The sequence below is a fragment of the Brassica napus genome, chromosome C1 (assembly GCF_020379485.1).
Source record: "Brassica napus cultivar Da-Ae chromosome C1, Da-Ae, whole genome shotgun sequence".
Classification (NCBI taxonomy): domain Eukaryota; kingdom Viridiplantae; phylum Streptophyta; class Magnoliopsida; order Brassicales; family Brassicaceae; genus Brassica; species Brassica napus.
Genome location: NC_063444.1, coordinates 45,476,745 through 45,499,210, shown reverse-complemented (window position 1 = coordinate 45,499,210; position 22,466 = coordinate 45,476,745). Strand labels below are relative to the sequence as shown.

General features: G+C 31.6%; 1 protein-coding gene and 1 long non-coding RNA gene across 2 annotated transcripts; one reads left to right on the top strand and one right to left on the bottom strand.

The window, feature by feature from the left end:
• Positions 1-4,411: 4,411 nt before the first annotated feature.
• Positions 4,412-6,509, bottom strand: LOC111212731 (pectinesterase-like). The gene is made up of 3 exons (XM_022714313.1): positions 5,729-6,509; positions 5,171-5,185; positions 4,412-5,088 (listed from the first exon to the last, which is right to left on the bottom strand). The coding sequence occupies exons 1-3, from the start codon at positions 6,507-6,509 to the stop codon at positions 4,412-4,414; spliced, it is 1,473 nt and encodes a 490-aa protein (XP_022570034.1).
• A 13,147-nt stretch (positions 6,510-19,656) lies between these two features.
• Positions 19,657-21,680, top strand: LOC125580292. The gene is made up of 2 exons (XR_007318071.1): positions 19,657-21,208; positions 21,396-21,680. It is a non-coding gene; the product is annotated as an uncharacterized LOC125580292 (long non-coding RNA).
• Positions 21,681-22,466: the final 786 nt, after the last annotated feature.

Sequence of the window (22,466 nt, the reverse complement as noted above, 5' to 3'; positions counted from 1 at the left end):
TCAACTCGCCGGTCGTAGTTATCGACATTGTTTATGCCATGAATGAAATCTTCTTTTTCAAATCGAGAAATAAGAAGCCGAGAATAAGGTGGTGTTCTTGCGATTTTGCAAAGATCAACACCAAGAATAAGAATTTTGGATATTTTAGTTTTGTTCTTGCTCTGATACCATGACAAATTGTAGTTTGATATCAAAAGTAAGTTAAGTTTTATTGATGAATAAGCTTGGTTTATATACCAAGTTAAGCAATACTACAATAGGAAATCATAAAAGCCAATAGGAAATAGGATAAACATGAGAAAGCCTTATCTAAACTTAATTCGTATAATTCCTAAGTTATCTAGTAGATAGTAGCCAGATCAATCGCATCAAGAGAGTCATGTTCCAAACAGCAAAGCTTCTTAACCCCAATCCTCCTTCTTGTCTAGGGAGCCAAACTGATTTCCAAGAAACTTTATCATGTCCCTTGTTTTCAATATTTCCGGACCAAAGGAATCTGGAGCACAAAGATTCAATGCGCCTGATGCACCCCTTAAGAAGCATAAAAATTGATGTCCAGAACTTCACCGTCCCCATTGATCACGGTGGAAATTAGTAGTGTACACCCAACAAAAGTCAGTGACTTGGTTGACCAAGCATTGAAACGAGCAATTAGCTTGTCTAGCAGAGGGGCGTACTCTCCTATCTTCAGCTTCCGACTCATTAGAGGCAAACCCAAGTATCTGATTGGTAGGGAGCCAATCGGGAAACCATAATATTGTAAGGCAGTAGTTTCCTCTTGGCTCAAACCAGCATGGAATAATTGTGTTTTGTCTCTGTTCATACTCAGCCCTGACCATCCAACAAAATTCTCTAATGTCTCATTTATTCCATGCAAAGAAGAACTTCCTCCGTCGAAGAAAATCATCACATCGTCCGCGAACATAAGATGAGATATCTTTAGGTCTTCGGTATTGGAATGATAACAGATATATCCAGAATCAAACCGAGAAGCAAGCACCCTTGAGAACAAATCCATTACCAATACAAATAAGTAGGTGAAAGAGGATCCCCCTGCCGGAGCCCTCGGATGCTTTTGAAATAACCGCAGCTCTATCCACTCACGAGTATGGAGAAAGATGGAGTTGATATGCACTGGTTTATCTTGCTTATGAACACCGGTGGGATGTTTATGGCTTTAAGTGCTGCAATGACGAAGTCCCAGCGTACCGAATCAAAATCCTTGAGTAGATCAACCTTAAGCATTGTATTCCTTTCCACATTATGTTTGTTATAACCATGAACAATTTCCGTTTCGAGAAAGACGTTTTCAAATAAGATACACCCATGCAGGAAAGCAGACTGAGAATGTGATATGACAAGATCAAGAATCTTTTTCAATCTGTCCGCTAGGAGCTTTGAAATTACCTTATAAATTGTGTTGAGGCGTGAGATAAGGCGGAAGTCTGACATTCTTGCTGCATTTGGGACTTTAGGGATAAGGACCAGGTTCGTGGCGTTAAGCTGTGAGAGCAGTTTTCCAGATGTAAAGAATTCATTTACAGCTGCTACAACTTCTCCTATTATACTCCAAGTAGAGATGAAGAATTCTGCAGAGAAACCGTCAGGGCCGCTTGCTTTGTTCCTTGGGAGAGAAAAGCAAACTGTCCTAATTACCTCATTGGAAAAAGGAGCAGTAAGCTCAGAGCGTGATCTTCAGAGCAAGAGAAGTTCAGAAGCGTAGTGATGTCCTCCTGATCAAACATAGTTTGAGTAAGCTTAGGCGTTAGAAGGTTGGTGAAGTACTCGACACAGTGATCTTCAATAAGATGCTGAGATTGAATTTGGTTGCCTTGAGAGTCTTCAAGAAAATGAATATGGTTTATTGTCTGTCTCGAGCTAGCCATTCTGTGGAAATAAGGAGTGGTGTGATCACCCACATCCAGCCATGTAACCCTTGATCTCTGGTAAAAGAAAACCTCTTCTGCCTCAGCGAGAACACTCCATTTTTTCTGACAAACAATTTCAGTTTCAGCATTAAGCTGAGAAGGATTCTGAAGTGTTCTTTCCTGCGCAATAAACATAGACGCATGGGCCTCTGAAACTCGCGCTTCAATATCTGAATATTTGTGTTTACTGAATTCCCTTATACACGGTTTAAGGAGCTTGAGTTTTCTAATAACACGAAACATGGCTGAACCATCCACAGTCGTGGAGAACCATCTATCTACCACAAGCGGAAAGAAATTATCATTCTTCAGCAGATAGTTAAAGAACGGGAACAGCTTCTTTTGTTTTGGCTGCCCAGAGAGATATCTTCATTGAAGCATGATCAGAAAAATCAGGTGGGCCAAAGAAACCTAGTGCCAACGGAAACAAGACCATCCATTCTTCATTGACCAAGATATATGATCGAGCTTCTTCGCAATAGGACTTAAAGTTTGCTTATTCCACCAAGTAAAAGAGGAGCCTCTGAAGTTCAGATCTACCAAAGATGAATCAGTGAGCATTTCTCTGAATAGTCTGGTGTGAAGGTCCACATTGTGACTCGTTGACACCTAATTCTCGGAGGGACACCTGATTAAAATCTCGAAGCAAAGACCAAGCTTTACCCGTCAGCTGAGGAGAAGAAGATAAAATAGAGATTTCATTCCATAGAGACCTCAGATGCATAGACGAATGATACTACTACAGATTCTGTAACATCAGAGCAAATTATAATTTCAAATTAACGTATATTATTTATGCTACTGAATTTATATTCCTATCATGTGAAAGAACTTTTTCGACAAGACGGCCTTGGGAACAACCAAAATTAAACTCTTCTTCTTAATCTTTACTTCCTTGTTCTCACTGAGCTTATATTTATGGCACTATAACGTTGCATGCAGGGACCTTCCTTTGCATTCACATTCACCAATAAGTATATGCCATACAATACTAGTCAAGAAACGTTCACAAATTATAAAAGATGTGAGTCATGTGACAGTTATTACTAAGTGCATATCTTAAAAACCAATCGAGTTCCTTCAATCACGTACGTACATGCCAACTCTCACGTTTAATTTGTCAACTCTCTAGTTGTATTTTGCAAATATCGACTAATCACAACTTATGACTCTGAAAAGTTGTTTCTCTTCTAAAAATTAGACAATCTATGTTAAGATGTGTAAGCCCATTTCAAGGCCCAAGTGTTCATCTAACCTAAATTGTTTGTTACTTAAGAGTATGAAGCTGATGATCAAATGAGAATTTTGGGTTTGTATTGATAAATTTTGTGTTTTTGTCTCCAAAGGACGGAGTATGACTGAGGAGTCGATACCTTTACTCCACGAAGGCCGTCTGTTTCAGATTGAGTATGATATTGAAGCTATCAAGGTAACGTCTCCAATACTCTATCTCTAAGCTACTATATTAAATATTATACCTTCCATAAACATACATACTTATGATCCAACTTTCTGCAGTCTCGGCCTTTTAGAGTCTCCCTTCTCATTCATGGGCATAATGAAAATGGATCGCGCCTGTAAGTTCTTACTCGGCTAGCTTATATCATTTTCTACCAGCTTGTAAGATGTAAGTTAAAATTTTGGTATACAACAATGTTAAACAAGTCAATCTTCTACAGGTACTACTACATAGATCCATCAGGACCATTCTGGCAAGGCAATGAAAAGGCCAATAGGTCGGGATCCGAAGGAGACTATAGTTACTTGCAAGAGAAATTCAACACGGTAACCTCCTGTACCAAGTATTTTACAGAATCTCTTCGTTAGTTTTTTCTTCTTTAAACTTCAACTTCACAATCACAAACTTCAAGAAGCTGAGACAATCTCTGTAAGACTGTAACTATCTTAAAGAAAGTAATTAAACAAAAGATAAGCTCACTGAATCCCTTTTAACCAGGTTTAGCCTCATTTGATATGCACTCTGCTTTCCGGTTTAGGTGGCTCTAAGCAATGCCAACAATGCGAGTTGTATCAAGTGGTTAGAAGTTTCTGAACCAGACAGAAGTCTTGTATCGATGAGACTCTAAGATTAAAAGAGTGACTAAAAAGGAAAATACAAGTTGGCGACAAACCCATGCGAAGATGCAGAGTATGGGAGAAGTATAGGAAATACAAAAGATGTGATCTGAAGGAGTAAGGCAGTCTGCTTGCTCACCAAGATTAACCTAAAGTACCTCTTGTTGTTTGGATATAAAAGAGGCTTTATGTTTTAGGTTAAAGGAGAGATCGGTGAACACTAGTAAGAGTGTTTGCTGAGAGAACTAAGAAACTAAGTCCTAAGTGTAATCCCTCGAGATCACAATGTAACCTCACGTTATAGTGGATTCCGAGAATGATTCTCAATGAAAGTTCAAGATCACAATACATTATTAGTTATTACTTCAAACCATTACATAAAAGTCATAACAGAGCTAGAACACCGATCATACATAACGGTCATAAGGGATGCAAGTTTTGTTCAACCAACCATCTTGGTTGATGAAGATATCAACGGAGTACTTTTGCGCCTCTGCGTCCGTCATACTGGGTTCATACCCGGTCCAGTTTACACGGCTTCCCAGACCCGAACCCGGTCCAGAGTTCTTGAACTCTCCATACCTCAGCGTCGTAGGGGGTGCTTCCTTATTCCAGGCGATCCAACCTCTAGGCTCAACTATGTCCCCGAGATACGTCTTCATAACCAGAACAGTCGCAAACGGCTTCCACGGCCTTCCAAGATATGTTGTGAAATGTTCCCCTAGGTATGGACCGATGGTGCTGTTAACAATCACAAACCCGGACTTGGCAAACTGATCCGAGGCAGCCTGCGCCGTAATAGTATTGATTTGATTCGGAAGTGGCTTTCTTGAGAGGATGTTACAGCTCTGGAAGATGGCAGCTGAATAGCCGAAGATGAAGTCCACGGTTCCGACGATATCGCATTCTCGATAGAATTGGTCGCCGGCGTGTGCGTACAATGTGTCCTGGAAGCCTTCGAAGGTGCACCGGTACATGACGGAGAAGGTAGACGTGGAATGAAAAGCCACCGCTTGGTTCTTTTCCGGTCCGGCGGTGTTGACGAACTTCATATCCATTGCCACAAAACCTCTTCCACGAACCGCTGTAAAAGTAACAACCAAACCACAAGAAAGGACTTGAGAGTAATAATTTAAAATGAAAACACCTAACCGAGCGACAATTACTTGAGTAAGAGGAATCTAGTAAACCAACATTAAAAGTAAATCAGGACTTAAAGATTACAAAAACAAAACCTAACCGAACGACAATTACTTGAGTAAGAAGGAATCTAACGAACCAACACTAACGTATCAGAATTTAAAATGACTAAAATCAAAACCTAACAGAACGAACAATTACTTGAGTAAGAAGGAATCTAACGAACCAACACTAACGTATCAGAATTTAAAATGACAAAAATCAAAACCTAACAGAACGAACAATTACTTGAGTAAGAAGGAATCTAACGAACCAAACACTAACATATCAGAATTTAAAATGACTAAAATCAAAACCTAACAGAACGAACAATTACTTGAGTAAAAAGGAACCTAGTGAACCAACACTAAAGTAAATTAGGACTTAAAAAATTACTAAAAACAAAACCTAACCGAACGACAATTACTTGAGTATATAATGAACCAACACCTAACGTAAACACATATTTAAGGCTTTTGGAACCAAACCGAAAACAGGAGTTAACGGATCAAATGAACTAACACAGAAATTAGCTGTAGACTTACAGAAAGTTGCTGTCTGAAACGTTGTGAACAGAGGATTGTCCAGCCTATTCAAGCTAGCGGAGACAATGGTCTTCGTATTCCCATCTCCAAACATAACCACATTGCTCTTCTTTGGCGGCAAGATCACGTTTTCAGGGTAGAAACCTCCCTTGACGTGGATCACGAATTTCGAGCTCCCACTTTCGGGAACTTTCACCACGGCCTCACTGATGGTTAGAAAATCTCCTGTTCCATCACTAGCCACTGTGACATTGGGAATCCACTGACACATTAGAAGAGACTTCTGGTCGTCAGGACCAAACCAGTACGGGAAACTCCTTTCATCTAGTTTGGGTAAGCCTTTGGATAAGAGACGTAAGCATTTGCTCACTAGTTGCCTCCCTTTCCTCAACGAGTCTTTCAGTGTCTTAATCACGTCTTCGTTCCTCCGATAGGTTGAGAAATCTAACTCCTCAAAAGCATCCAAACAAGTGTCGTGATCGACTAAAGCATACGACAATTTCCCCCGTAGCTCGTCTTTTTGAGTATCTGTCAAAAGCTCCCCAAAACCGTGAAGACTTTGGACCGTCTCCTTCAAACTATCCAAAGAATCGATGATCATCTCATCGCATAGCTTCAACCCCACGTTAACAGATTCATCGGATGATGCCAAGGTTGTTGGTAAACCTATGAGCTTTGAATGTACTTCGACTGTTTGAAGAAGAGAAGCTCTGAAGGGGGAAGCCTCCAACGATCCTTCTCCAATAGTCAAGAGCAGGAAGATGAAGGCTGCTAGAACCATTCTTAGTGTCGAACAAGGTTAAGATCAGATTAGGAAGGCAAGTAAGCTAGAAATGCTGCCAGGAAAGAAGAGTAGCCAACTCTGGTGCAGCTAAGTACCAGAAGCCTTCTTGTCTCCACTAATTAACTCGCCATTTTTTTTGAACGTCTCTGTTTTGTGGGTTTCTGCTTTGTCTTAACCCTTAAGTCACTACAAGAAAACAGGGGGATTCTGATGGCGGAAATCGTCGGAAATTCGTCGGAATAGACCGATTCCGACGAATTTCCGACGAACCCGTCCGTCGGTATCGTTTCGTCGGAAAAAAAAAATTCGTCGGAATTTCGTCAGAACTTCCGACGACTTTCTGACGAATACCGAGAAACGTCATTCTGACGAACTTCCGACGATATTACGATGCGGATACACGAGACCAGAGTTCATCGGAAAAACTACGTACCGACGGAGAACGTTTCTCGGACAATTCCGACGTAGAGTGTTCCTCGGTGTATTCCGACGGACAACGGTCGTCGGAATATACCGACGAACCTCGTTCGTCGGTATATTCCGACGGAAATGGGGTTCGTCGGTAAATTCCGACGGATATATGTCCGTCGGTATATTCCGACGGATATATGTCCGTCGGTATATTCCGACGACCACTGTCCGTCGGTATATACCCATTTTTTAAAAAAAATTAATTTTGCATTTTTATATATTTTTCGATATTAATAAATTTAAAAAATCAGAAATTTAAAACTAATAATATTATAAAATTTAAATTCATAAAAACCGAAATAGGAAAAAAACATTCATAAAGTTTAAAATTCATACAAACCGAAATAGAAAAAAAAACATTCCGAAAGTTTTAAAAAGCCGAAATAAACTAAGATGAACTCGAAGACATCAAACGATCTAGCTTCTGCATAATCTCGGTGTTGAACTTCTTCTGGGATGCCAACTCAGCAAGGATAGTGGCATTCTCCGAACGGATAGTGGCATTCTCCGAAAGGATAGTGGTGTTCTGCTCCTCCAATGCCCCAATCCGTTCATCTTTGTCATGTAGCTCCTCGAGAATCATGGGATCGGCATACGGAGCTTGCGAAGAAGATGCCGGATACGAAGAAGCACGACGGGCCAACCCAACTAAACGGCCTCCTTTCCTTTTAGGAACCGCCTACAAAAATATTTAAAGTAAGTAAATAGGGACAAGTAAGTAATCGACATTATAAAAAAAATATATTAATAAAAAAAATTACCTTTTCAACCATCTCATTTATTTGCAATAGAGACAGGTTGGTTGAAGCTCCCGTGGATTCGCCGTCATCAGAGAGAGGCTGAGATTGGGCAACTATTTCAGCTTCCACCAAATCAACTACACCTTTGATCACGGGGTCCTGAATTTGACCCGTCGTCTTGTTAGTGTGAGCCACCTTAATGAGTTGGAGACGATCAACGGGATTACCGTCATTTGCTTCGATCTAAAAAAACCGCCATTATTAGCCAAGAGATATATAAAATATTTATTTAAAAAATATAAAGATAAATAATAATAAAAAACTTACAAGTTCATCCTCCTTAGTAGACATAGAGCAAGCGCCGAGGTTGTGCACATACATACCTTTCCCGCCACGATCGCTCTTCCGGTTCCTGGAGTTCCTAGAAGACGTCTCTGCAGTTTCTTCCTTCTCCCAATGACCTATCAACTGCTCCCACACCGTCCCGTTGATGAACCGTGGCTTCTTGTTCTTCTGCCAAACTGTCTTCCACGCGTTTATCTGCTTTGTGTAAGAGTCCATGGCCTTCTCGTTGAATTTCTTACGGACTGTTTCCGTAAGATCGGAGTGCCAGTTGAACTCTTGCTACAAAACAAACACAATTTAATAAGTAAATATATTTAAAAAAAATGTAAAAACTTTTAAAAAAGGAAGAGTTACTATACTGCAAACTGACGAAACCACAACTCTCGTTCGTCGTTAGGGATCACACTCCACTTTGGATATCCAAAACGGAGCATGGAGTACATCATCTGGTTGATGCTCCGGCTAATGCCATTTTTCGACTTGGTGAACCTGTTAAAAAAAATACAAGTTAGCAAGTTAATTAAAGGAAAAAATATAACGGTACAAATAAAAAAAATACTAACCAAGTGCTATGGCCTCGTCGTGGGTTGGGTTGGAGAAACGGGAGATGCTCTCGACCTGGTTGTTGAACCAATAGATGAACCGGCATGACCCCCGGATCCTGTTGAGCAGCAGCGTGAGGGGCAGCGTGAGGGGCAGAGGGAGCTGGAGCGGGAATATATGCGGGAACCGAGTCATGAGACGATCCCGATGCACGGGAACTGCTCACCGAACTACGTCGAAGACGGGCTGCGGGGCGGGCTTCATCCTCGGCCCTAAAAAAAAAAATTAATACATCAAACATATTCTCAAATCATTTCTATTTTTAATGTTTTCATTTATATATTTACAAAAGGTTTTATAAACGTTTTAAAAAAAACTATTAAACCTTTTATATATATATATATATGTATACAAAATTATTAAAAATTTATAAATATAAAAAAATGTTGTTAAAAATTTATAAATGAAGAAAAATGTTGTTAAATATTTATATTTTTTTAAAAAAAATGTTTTATTATACATAGTTTATTAGTGGAAACTTATAAAAAATTATAAAAAATTTTAAAATTTTTATTATACATGATTTACATATATATATATGTATACAAAATTATAAAAAATTTATAAATATAGAAAAATGTTGTTAAAAATTTATAAATGAAGAAAAATGTTTTTAAATATTTATATTTAAAAAAAAAACGTTTTATTATACATAGTTTATTAGTGGAAACTTATAAAAAAATTATAAAAAATTTTAAAAGTTTTATTATACATGATTTACATATATATATATATGTATACAAAATTATAAAAAATTTATCGGATGATGCCAAGGTTGTTGGTAAACCTATGAGCTTTGAATGTACTTCGACTGTTTGAAGAAGAGAAGCTCTGAAGGGGGAAGCCTCCAACGATCCTTCTCCAATAGTCAAGAGCAGGAAGATGAAGGCTGCTAGAACCATTCTTAGTGTCGAACAAGGTTAAGATCAGATTAGGAAGGCAAGTAAGCTAGAAATGCTGCCAGGAAAGAAGAGTAGCCAACTCTGGTGCAGCTAAGTACCAGAAGCCTTCTTGTCTCCACTAATTAACTCGCCATTTTTTTTGAACGTCTCTGTTTTGTGGGTTTCTGCTTTGTCTTAACCCTTAAATGTCTTCCATTATTTTCAAGTTTTGATAAAAGCAATATGAATACTGCAATGCTTAAAATCATTAACATGGTAGTGTTGTTAGATATTACAAAATGAGCTTACTTACTATAAATAGCATTCCTTTTAATATTTATATACATGTTACTTTTTTAATCCAATCGACCATTTAACACTTGCTCTTGTATACTCTATTATTTTAGTACTAATATGACCCGTGACTACTGATGTAAATTAATCATTCCATCGTCTTAGTGTGCATTTTCTTCTTCTTTGTAACCACAAGATAAAACCTTGTTTTGTTTAGAAATATCTATGTTTTCTATTTTTAAATTATAGAAATTAAAACTCTAATGCTAACGGATAAATAAATGAATTTTGTGAACATATGTCATGCTCGTAAAAAATTATGGTCTTGATAGAAAATATAATATGAAAATTACAATATTGTTTAACATTTAACAATGCTCCATTATTATTATTTTTTCTCTCAAAAAGTGTCGTGTAGAATTTCAAAATCAGTTGATTTCTCTTCGTTAAATATTCGACATCAACATGTTACAATAACCAGTGCCGTGCCTACTCGAGAAGAAAAGAAACCTTCGCTTGGGGCATCATTGTTCCATATAAAACTGAAGGAGAGACTTGTTTACAAATTTTTTATTTTGTTGTTTATTAATTTAATAAATGCTTTTGTTTTGTTTTAAGTTTGTAAAATCTAATCAATACGTATTTATTCATTCATACTTATCTATTTTTATTAATTCATTCATATTTATTTGATACTTCTTTTAAAAATGTATATCTATTTTTATTAATTCATTCATACTTATCTATTTTTATTGATAGTTTTACAAATATGTAAAAATGTACATAAATTTTTTAAAACAGTATACATTTATATGTAGATTTTGTATATAAATCATGATACAACCCTACAAATGATTTGGTAGTTATTTTTATTAAAATTGCATTTTAATTACCATCACCATGAAAATCTCTCTCTCTCTCTCTCTCTATATATATATATATATACACTTGCTTAGGCAACATAAAGCGTGGGATTATTTAATATCAAAAACCTTCTTTGATTTAGTATTCATTTCAATTTCTTTAAACTTAATATAGTCTATGGTTGACTGATTGTACGTGGTATATATGTTTCGGAGAACGTAAATTGATTTATTTCAATTATTTTATTTCTTAAGAATGAAAACCAATATATACATCTAATGGGAGATGCTTTTTTGTAACCATTCACAATTTTGCAATGGTGTTGACATGTAACCTTTTGATCTGTAAAGGTAGAATTGTTTTCCTTTTTAATATGTGCTTTGTATCCATGATTCACATTGTTCGTTTGAGATGCATGGTTATTTGAAGTGTTTTCGTTGATCATTGTAGTTGTTGTAGCATTATTGTTGTTGTGGTGGATAATGCAACAAAACGCACAGATTCCTTTTACCAAAACAAATGTTATAAAATTTCATCAAAATAATTAGTATTTATTTTGCTTTATTTTGTAACTTTATTTTGCATTTTCTTGATGTAAAGTACTTACTATTCATGTTTTTTGCTCTCTATGGGCATTTCAGTGTATCAAAATTATATTTTCCCATTCTCATTCGTTTCATAATCTAAAAATCCAAACTCCATATTTGAACAACTATTATTAAAATATAAAAGTTTTTTTTGGACAAAAATATAAAAGTTTCTTAACGAGTCAAACTAGAGCCTTACTAAAAGTGGAAAACAAATTGATTTTATGTCACATCGAGTCACTTGTTGGAAGTGTGGTCAGGTTCATGTTTCACATATTCCATTCCAATAGTCCAGTGTCGCCAGGATAACATGATGTCTAAAGTAAAGACAAATTTTGAGCCACCTAAGTCCTAAGATATACATTTTTAAAAGAAGTATCAAATAATGTAGGTTTTGTGTTAGAACTTGAGACCTATAACTCAAAGTAGAACACAACCAACACACAATACTTTGAGAATTAGGCCCCAGTTATGTCGAAAGCAAGCTTCCTCTAGTTTGAGTTAGAGCCAATTTTATCTGAAGTCTTATACGCATGTAGTCTTCCATGAATATTTTTATAAGCACTACTAACTTAATTAAAAGATCTTACTCTAAGAATATTCAAAAATAAATTGAATAGCTTCTAGATGATATGCAAATCATATGTATCAAACTGTTGGCGTGTCAGGACATGCTGATAGGATGGTATTTTTTTTTTTTTAACTTCTGTATTCGTAATTTACAAAAAATAAATATTAAGTTCTCTAAAAACAAAGCTAAATCATCGTTAGATTATCGGCAACATTTGCTTGCATGTTTTTCCTTTCTAGAATTGACTTGGTTCGATTTATTCGGGATTTTTTGTGCATGATCTGCATGGTGACAAATGAAATACGTGATGCAAAAGTCAAATCACATATATCGGATTTTTTTTTATACCAACTTATTTGTAAAGACACGTTCAAAAAATTTCTAAATTACTTTTTTGAACTAAGGTTTTCAATTTAAAACTTAAACTATTACATAATAAGACCAAAGTCTAATAGCCACGAAGAGTTTGCGTGTGAAACAAGCTTCATGATGTATTGAATCCTAAACCAATGAAACAAAGGTAGAGACTAGAGAAGCCATTAATAGTAGTAAAGACAATAGCTAATGATAGGAGCCACGGCCGTGACAGCCACATTTTCCTTTTCCTCGTATTGTCTGCTATTCCATGTTCTAGTACTTGATAGGAGGTTTTGATTCTCTCTCACCTCTTGTCAAGCTGAGCGAACTTGGAGGCTCAATCTCAACTTCACCCCATCACCTAGAACTGTAAAACGAGAAGGACTCTCAAATGCACAATGGTTAGATATCGTGGTCTCTAGACAACAATGATAGATTCTAGGACCTCATTGTTGATAATGTTGGATGGAGTAGAATTCATAATTGGTGTATCAAAGGGAATAGATTGTGAATCTATTAATGTGGTTAAAGTGGTAACTGAGTTAAGCGGATCAATGGGTTGCTACAAGATGGGACCAAAACCGTTTGACTGCATATTCTACAGTTAATTAAAATATCTAATCAAAAATCAATACTTACATTTTAAATGATCTATAAATGTCCAATTAATTTTTTTACTTATTTTCAAAGATATTTTACCCAAATATAATTTTTTTAGCAAATATTACAATTTTGTTATGGTAAGCAAATTAAATGAAAAGGCAGAATATATTTTGGTGATGACCAAAAGTCCTATAAATTGATCTTAAACTTGCAAACCAATTGTGTTTTCTTCAATAGATGACAAAATGAGTTTCGCAAATATGTTTGTAACTTACTTTTTTGTGGTTGTATTGGTTATTTTTGTTTCCATCCAACCCCATAAGGTGTCCGGTATGGTTTCATCTACTAAATTACTGCAATTAATTATCTTTTATCATTAAAACCAAAAGCAAAATATTCACAAATAGTCTATGTTGTGCTTTTCGTGTGAAAATGATGAAAACGATGGAGTTTTATGAATATAATTTTTATTTTATACATAGTAATTATAATAATGTAATGTTTGTGTATATTTTTGCAGATAGCACAAAGAAATATGTTGCCGTTGGTGTTACATGCTTAAGTACTGAGTACATTTTCATCGAGAGAATGTGAGGGTTATTGCATATCAAAGGGGTACAATAGTGGAGAATGTCGTCCTTTGGGTCTTGTAAAACCTGTAGCACCTGAGCATTGTTATTGTTATTATTTAAATCGTTGATCTGCTAAATTTCTTATTCTTATCTTTGCTATGAGAAGTATGTGATTTTAGTATAACAAAATCCCATCAAATAAAAATTCCTTTAGTTAAGTAACCCCCCCCCCCCCCCCCTCTAGTTTTATTGAGAAGTCATTTAAGTAATTTCTGCTGACGTGTCATTCATATGAGAGTTTTTCAATTAATTATTATAATTTGATTCATTGATAGTTTTTAATTTTTTATTTATTTAATTAAATTTTTTAAAAGAAAAATAACCATAGAATTACCTAATCTAATATATGTTTCCAAACATACAATTAAACGTATTAAATATAGATGAATTAATATAATTTATTTATAGAAACAATTAAATATCATAGATTACATTATATAAATTGATAATATACATTTAAATACATATGATACTACAAAAACAATTATAAAAACGGTTTGTAATGTATTTATATTCAATAAATCATAGATTCCAGAAAAACTAATTAATGTACACCTAATAATATAAATTAAACTCACTCATTCGCTCTATATATATATATATTTTAAAATGTTTCAAATGAATGCAAAACAGTTAAATATATATTATTTAAAAAAATTATCATCATTTTCCAATGATAATGTGATATCATAGATAAGTTATCACTTTTAGAAATGATTAAAATATTTTTATATTTTAAAACATAAAAATTATATGGTAAGTTATTTAAAATTATATTAATCAAGAAATTTTATTGAATTCATCTATTAATATAAACAGATGAATTAAATTATTATATAATAATTCATTTAAAATTAATATATAGTAAGTCTTTAAAATTAAATTAATCAAAGTATTTTTCACATGCTTTTCGTAGAGTTAATACTAAACTAAAATAATTCATATAGCTTTGATAATAATAAAATTAGCATGCTTGTTTTGAATAGTATAAAAATAACGTAGACATAAATAAAAAACAAGAGGAGAGAATATTAAAATATGTTTGTTGTGTTCTTGGTTCTTTTATATTCTTATGTATTTAATTTTATTTGTCTGTCGAGATGCATGTATTTTTTTGTGTTACTATAAATGAGAACTAATTTATTTTATGTGTTTTTAAAACATTATGATAAATTGAGTAAGAAAGATCAATAAAATGAACTGTTCTACAATTGTTAAAGTAAGAAATTTTAAATATAATGATTTATGGTAACTAATTGTAGAACTCGAGGATCATTTATTTTGGAGAGTTTCTCCGGAAATGGAGGATCATTCATTTGCTTGGATTCTCTGGTATATATGGAAAGGTAGAAACAACAAAGTTTTTAGCAATTTGGATATGGACCCGAGAGATACTCTCAAACTGGCAGAAACGGAATCGTTACTTTGGGTGGAAGCACAAAATTCTCAGACTCAAGATATGGAACGCACCCAAATTCAAGTATCTTCGATAATAACGAGTATACCAGGTAGATGGTGTTTTACAGACGGATCTTGGAAAAATGAGGATAGCTTTTCAGGGCAAGGATGGTATAGTACCCTGGAAGGCTATGATGGACTAATGGGAGCAAGGAACACGAGAGCGAGTCAGTCGCCACTACACTCAGAGATAGAGGCCCTTATATGGGCAATGGAATGTATGAGGAATCTTAGACAAGCATGGGTTACTTTTGCAACGGATAGTGCTCAATTGGTGAAGATGGTGTCGGAACCAGAAGAGTGGCCAGCCTTTGCAAGCTATTTGGAAGACATAAAAGTTTTAAAGAGGAGTTTTAACAGCTCAGAGATCATTCATATACCACGGACACAAAACTTAAAGGCGGACAGTCTCACACGCAGTGCAAGAAAGCAACCGTCGTTTGTCGTCCATATGGATGCAGAGCTACCGGGGTGGTTCGCAGAGTCTACATGAGTCTGCTTTGTTTGCTGACAAAAAAAAAATTGTAAAACTGGAGAAATAATTTATATGTTTTATCAATTTCTTTATCAATTACTTATATGTAATTAAATAAAATATTGCTTTTATGTAAGAGAAATATTTGTAATGACTAAGGTTTATGTTGTTGAACTATTTTAAATCTCATTGATCTTCTAAAAATATAAAATTAAATATTTGATTATCCAAATATTTGAAATTAAAAATTATAATTCTAGAATTTTAATTATTATTCAAAAATTATAACAATGTAAACATAATATATATTTCTTCATATAATATAATGAATTTTTTTTATGTTTACCACTTTCATGGTACCACTTTTCATCTTTACCAGCACTAAAGAGATACTTTCAAAAATACATTCTTCATTAAGCAGCAAAAGACTTTTATACCGTTTATCTATATATAATAAATCATTATTCAAAATAAATAAAAACTAATTTTTTTTTATGTTTTCGAATTATATTTTTTCAAATACGAACTTTTTAATAATTTTTTTTTTGAATTTTGTTTTTCAAAATTTCTTTTTGAAAATAGAAAATTATGTTTGAAACTATTTTTTAATTTTTCTTTATATTTTTGAAGTATTTGTTTATATATTTATTAGAATCCAAAGTTGTATATTCCAAAAACTCTACTCCACCCTTCAACTATAAACCCTAAGTATAGATTACTTAACCTTAGGGGTATAACTCACTTTTACCATTCATTAAAAATGAGGGAAAATTTGATTAATGTAAACATGAAAATTGGTACTATGAATGTGGTATTTGCGGTAATTTCTTTAATATAATTACCCGTAAAATTACGGACAAACACCTAGTTTTATCTTAAAAACACGCAATCCCGACTAAATTTATATTGGTATTCACGTCTTTACATCAGTCAACATTGCAAACCAAGTTGTAGGTTTTTTAAGAACCAATATGTTAAACTATGGAAACAAATAGTGATCATACAAGAAAAAAATTTGTAAATGGAATCAATTCACCGATGAAAACTACAATATCCTTAACTTAACAACCCATAATAAAAAACATAAAAATGCAATTTCTCATTAAGAAATGTTTTCTCAATGTTTAATTTATCATAGTGATATATTTTTAATTCCATTTAGAACGTTTAAATATATTAAAAGTCAAAATTATCTGAAAATGTTTGATAAACTTTAGAAAATATTAGCCATGCTCATTTCGTGAATTTAAACCAATATTCCAGGACCGAAACATGAATGAAAAAAACAAAACTCAACATGTGTTCTTGATTAAAAAAACAGTGAAAAATATAGATAATGGACTGGTTCAGAAAATTCAGGTAGCTAAAATCATTTTTAAACTCTCAATGATTTCTATAAGAATCAAATGCTGATCAATCCCAAGACAGAAAGGTCGACAATAGTAAAACAGATAGTGAACGAAACAAGACAAATATATCAGACTGTTTTGGTCCCAAATTGTGATGAATATTCAATTATTTATCATTCCAAAGAACAAGGAAGAACATTCATTCCTTATCGTTTTATTAAAAACATAAAATTTAATGAATAGGAAAAAAACGCATAGACATAAAATAGCAGGAATAAAAAATATGTGTTTCATCTCAAAATTAACAATGTAATTTGTTCTTTATTTCTCTACAAAAAAAGAGAATGAATGAGAAAAAAAACTATTCCTTGTGAATGGTGATTTTTTAGGAATGATAAGAAATAAATATTCATCTTCGTTCTTTGGTCACCATTCATTTAGTTTACCATTCTGATATATTTGTAATTTCATTCAGAACGTTTAAATATTTTTAATGTCAAAATTATTTTTGTAATTATATATTTGTAATTTTAATCTATTGATGCAAATAGTGATGCTGCAAGGAAACAAATTGTAATGGAATCACTTAAGCGATGAAAAAATCAATATCCCTAACTAAATAAACCAAAATAAAAACTTAAGAAATACAATTTTCCGTCAACAAATGTTTTTTTTATAAATATTTACTCTATTCCTCGGTGATTTTTGGGTAAAATATCTTAGTAAATAAATATCTAAGTAAATAATTAGTTATATTTTGGTGAACAGTTATATTTTGGTGAACAGTTATATTTTTAATGTCAAAAATTATATTTGTAAGTTTAAGCTATGGATGAAAATAGTGATGCTGCAAGGAAACAAATTGTAATGGAAACAATTCAGTGATGAAAAAATCAATATCCCTAACTTAATAACCCAAAATAAAAACTTAAGAAATGCAATTTGCCATCAGCAAATGTTTTTTCATAAAAATTTAGTCTATCATTCTAATATATTTGTACTTTAATTTTATAACGTTTAAATATTTTAAATCTCAAAATTAGTTCAAAATATTTAGTAAAATTTAAAAAATATCCGGCATGTTAATTTCTTGAAATAAAATCAAATCACATGACAGAAAGAAACATTACTCAACATGTTCTTTATAAAAAACAGTGGAAAATTTAGATAGCAGAGTGGTTCGAAAAATTCAGATAGCTACTACACCAAAAAAAAACAGATAGCTAAAATCATTCTTAAATTTTTATATATATAAACTCTCAATCATTTGTATAATAATCAAATGATGATCGATCCCAAGACAGGAAGGTCGACAATAGTAAATGATAGTGAACGAAGTGAGACAATATCTTGAATGCCTTAATAAGAGAGACAATATCAGATGGTGAATGATGCAACAGGAAGACAGGTTCATTAGACTCGAGTCAAAATGTTATTAAGCTAGAGAACATAAAATTAGCAATAAGAAAAAAATAAAATTTTGACTTTCAGTAGATAAACTTAGAATAAATATATACAAATCATATATATCGGATTGTGTTTTTATACCAATTTATTTGTAAAGAGATGTTAAAAAGTTTCTAAGTTAACACTTTTAATACTTACGAAAAGTGGATCAAAATCATGATTTCATATATCTCATCAAATTATATTTTGTTTATATATGTTTTGGTGCATTTTTATGGAATGTAGGATATGTAGTCAAATAATTTTGGTCTCAGTCAAATTTCTTGTGGTATGATTGTTGATATTTTCTTTTCTTCTTTGGTCAAAGATCGTTGATAATTTATTTCTTAAAAATAATAAAACAAAATTCATATATTAAGAATATATATAATTTATATATTACAAGAATCAAAGCGAAGCTGAAGAACCACCATGTTTTTTGTTTTTAAAGATAATAAAGAAAGAGAATTATAAATAAAATATTTAATTTTTCAAAACATTTAAACAAAAAACAAATGATAAAATCCTAGAAGTACATGAAATTATTTAATGAAAAATCATAAAGAAAAACTAACTATAAAATAAGTAATATTACTTTTTAAAGCCTAAACAAAATAAAATTGTAAAAGTACTCCTATTCTTTTATTATAAATAACTAACTTTCATTTTTAATAGATAATTCAATGTTAGAAAAAAATTATAAACCAAAAACAGCTACAAATATTTCACATCTACTTTAGATTTAAGTTTCCTCGTATTATTTCCACAAATAACAATAGTATTAGAAGAAATATATTACCTGAGTATTTTCTGTTATTATCTTGATACAACTCAACTTTTTTATTATCTTTATTACTTCATATGTGTGAATGTGATAAATATGTGCGAATGTGATAAATATGTGCTTTTATATATAAGATAAAATATATAATTAATTAAGAAGAAAAGTTGCTATTAAAAAGAAGTTAGTTGTATAAAAATCTTTAACAAAAATGGATTATAGAATCCTCCAAATACAAAAAGTTTTTAAATGAAAAATCTTTTCAAAAATAATTATAAAGTAAGTGTTTTTCCTTTTTAAAAGTCTAAATAAAATACAATTGTAAATGTAATTTTATTTTTCTTTCGAATAATAATCTTTCATTTTTAATAAATAATTTTCTGTTAAAACGATTATAAACCAAAAACAACTTCAAATATTTTACCTGATTAAGATATTTTTCAATAAAAAAAAAATTAAATTGTGAATGTGTCAATAAAAATCGGCCATTACATGAAAATAAATAAATTTTCTAAAATCCTAAATAAAAGAAATTTGTAAAATATGTTTTTTTTTAAATCCTAAATAAATAAGATTTTTTATTTTGTTTTTAAATCATGACCAAAGAAAATTTTAAAAATTATATTCAAAACCAATCCTACAACTGTAATAAATTAATTTATTATTTTTATGTTCTTTATTAAAGTAAAACATCAAACAAAATTCGTTTTAACGCACGGGATCTTGTCTAGTATTAAATGATACTGTTTAAAAAGTAACAAATTTTAATATTATTGGTTTTAATTAATACTATTTACATTATAATATATTATTTTGTTAATAGATGATTAGGTAAAATTATATGGAATGTAGGATATTGTAGTGAAATAATTATCGTATCATGATCTCATAGACAAATTTCCTCCACCACGCGCAATTATAATAGTTTTTTGTAAAATAATAGTTACTTTAAAAAACATTAATATATAGTTTAATGATCTTTTATAAAATTTTAATGTTATCAGAATAAAAGTTAAAAGAATGATTTGCAAAGTATTTTTCAATATAGTTTGAAAATTTTAAATTTATTTTTTTTCTTATTTTTTCTGTTTCATTATAAGTTTAATTTAATTTATTAATTATTTTTAGTTATAATACATAGGTGATAAATTATGTTGGTAATTACCTTAATGAATAGAGTAACACTTGACAAGCTAACATTTTTATAGCAATTTTAGACAAATAAGTTTAATGATTTGAAGATTTGATTAATTATTTTCATAAAGTTTAAAATTTAATTATCTATGAAGAAAGTTTAAATATTGACAAAACAATTAGTTCTAAATTGATGTAAATATTTTTATTTTTATAATTATGTTATTTTTAAAACAAATTACAAGTGATAATAGATATAAATTATTCTTATGTTTTATTTATCTTACAAAAAATTTGAACTTCATAAATGAAAATTGACATGTCATAAGAAGTATACTTTAACTAGTTGATAAAAAAAGTATACTTTAAAAGTCTTACGAAAAATATAAATTTCAAAAATGTAAATTGACATGTCATATTAAAATGAAGTCATATCATATTTTAAACTAAACCATGTCATCAGTTTTCTATCAAAATCAATATGGTGATGATAGATAAGCAAAATTTTAAAAATTACTTTGTAAGTATTATCTAGGAGATTTTCGATGGTACGATTGTTAAGTTTTCTTTTTTATCTTATAAAAAAGGTTTCTTTCTTAGAAATAATAAAACCATATCCATAAATTTACAATATAATATATATGTATATATACATATAGGAAAGAAAATATCAATAATTGAATACATAATATAATGTGGCACCCATATGGGAACTTTGACTACGAGATGAGACCAAAACCGTTTGACTACATATTTACAGTTAATAAAAATGTCTAATAAAAAATCAATACTTACATTTCAAATCATCTATAAATGTCCAATTAATTTTTTTCTTATTTTCAAAGATATGTTACCCAAATATATATTTTTTAGCAAATATTAAAATTTTGTTATGGTAAGAAAATTAAATGAAAAGGCAGAATATACTGAGATTATAAGTGTTCAATTTGATGATGACCAATAGTCCTATAAATTGATCTTAAACTTGCAAACCAATTGTGTTTTCTTCAAGACGACAAAATGAGTTTCACAAAGATGTTTGTAACTTACTTTTTTGTGGTTGTATTGGTTATTTCTGTTTCCATCCAACCCCATAAGGCGTCCGGTATGGTTTCATCTACTAAATTATTGCAACTAATTATCTTTTATCATTAAAACCAAAAGCAAAATATTCACAAATAGTCTATGCTGTGCTTTTCGTGTGAGAATGATGAAAACGATGGAGTTTTATGAATAATTTTAGTTTATACATAATAATTATAATAATTTAATGTTTTTGTATACTTTTGCAGATAGCACAAAGAAATATGTTCCCGTTGGTGTTACATGCTTAAGTATTGTATGTACGAGTACATATACATCGAGAGAATGTGAGGGTTATTGCATATCAAAGGGGTACAATAATGGAGAATGTCGTCCTTTGGATCTTGTTAAACCAGTAGCACCTGAGCATTGTTGTTGTTATTATGTAAAACGTTGATCTGTTAAATTTCTTATTCTTACCTTTGCTATGAGAAGTATGTGATTTTAGTATAATAAAATCCCATCAAATAAAAATTCCTTTAGTTAGGTATGCTCATTTCATCTTAAACACACACAACCCCGACTAAATTTATATTGGCATCCACGTCTTTACATCAGTCAACATTGCAAACCAAGTTGTGGGTTTTTTAAGAACCACTATGTTAAGTTATGGATGCAAGTAGAGATCATACAAGGAAAAAAATTGTAAATGGAATCAATTCAGTGATGGAACTTCAGTATCCCAAACTTAACAACCCAAAATGAAAAATATAAAATTGCAATTTCTCAGTAAGAAATGTTTTCTCAATGTTTAGTTTATCAAATGTTTTCTCAATGTTTAGTTTATCATTCTGATATATTTTCAATTTCATTTAGAACGTTTAAATATTTTAAATGTCAAAATTATCTCAAAATGCTTGATAAACTTTAGAAAATATTAGCCATGCTCATTTAGTGAATTAAAACCAATCCCACGACAGAAACATGAATGAAAAAAACATAACTCAGAATGTGTTCTTGATTAAAAAACAGTGGAAAATATAGAAAACGGACTGGTTCAGAAAATTCAGGTAGCTAAAATTATTTTTAAACTCTCAATGATTTCTATAAGAATCAAATGCTGATCAATCCCAAGACAGAAAGATCGACAATAGTAAAAGAGATAGTGAATGAAACAAGACAAATATATCAGACGGTTTTGGTCCCAAATTGTGATGAATATTCAATTCTTTATCATTCCATGGAACGAGGAGGACCATTCATTCCTTATCGTTTTATTAAAAATATAAAATTTAATGAATAGGAAAAGAACGTATAGACATAAAATAGCAGGAATAAAA

Bases quoted from the DNA above. Each gene is read 5' to 3' on its own strand.
- LOC111212731 (XM_022714313.1), bottom strand. From the start codon at position 6,509: ATGGTTCTAGCAGCCTTCATCTTCCTGCTCTTGACTATTGGAGAAGGA.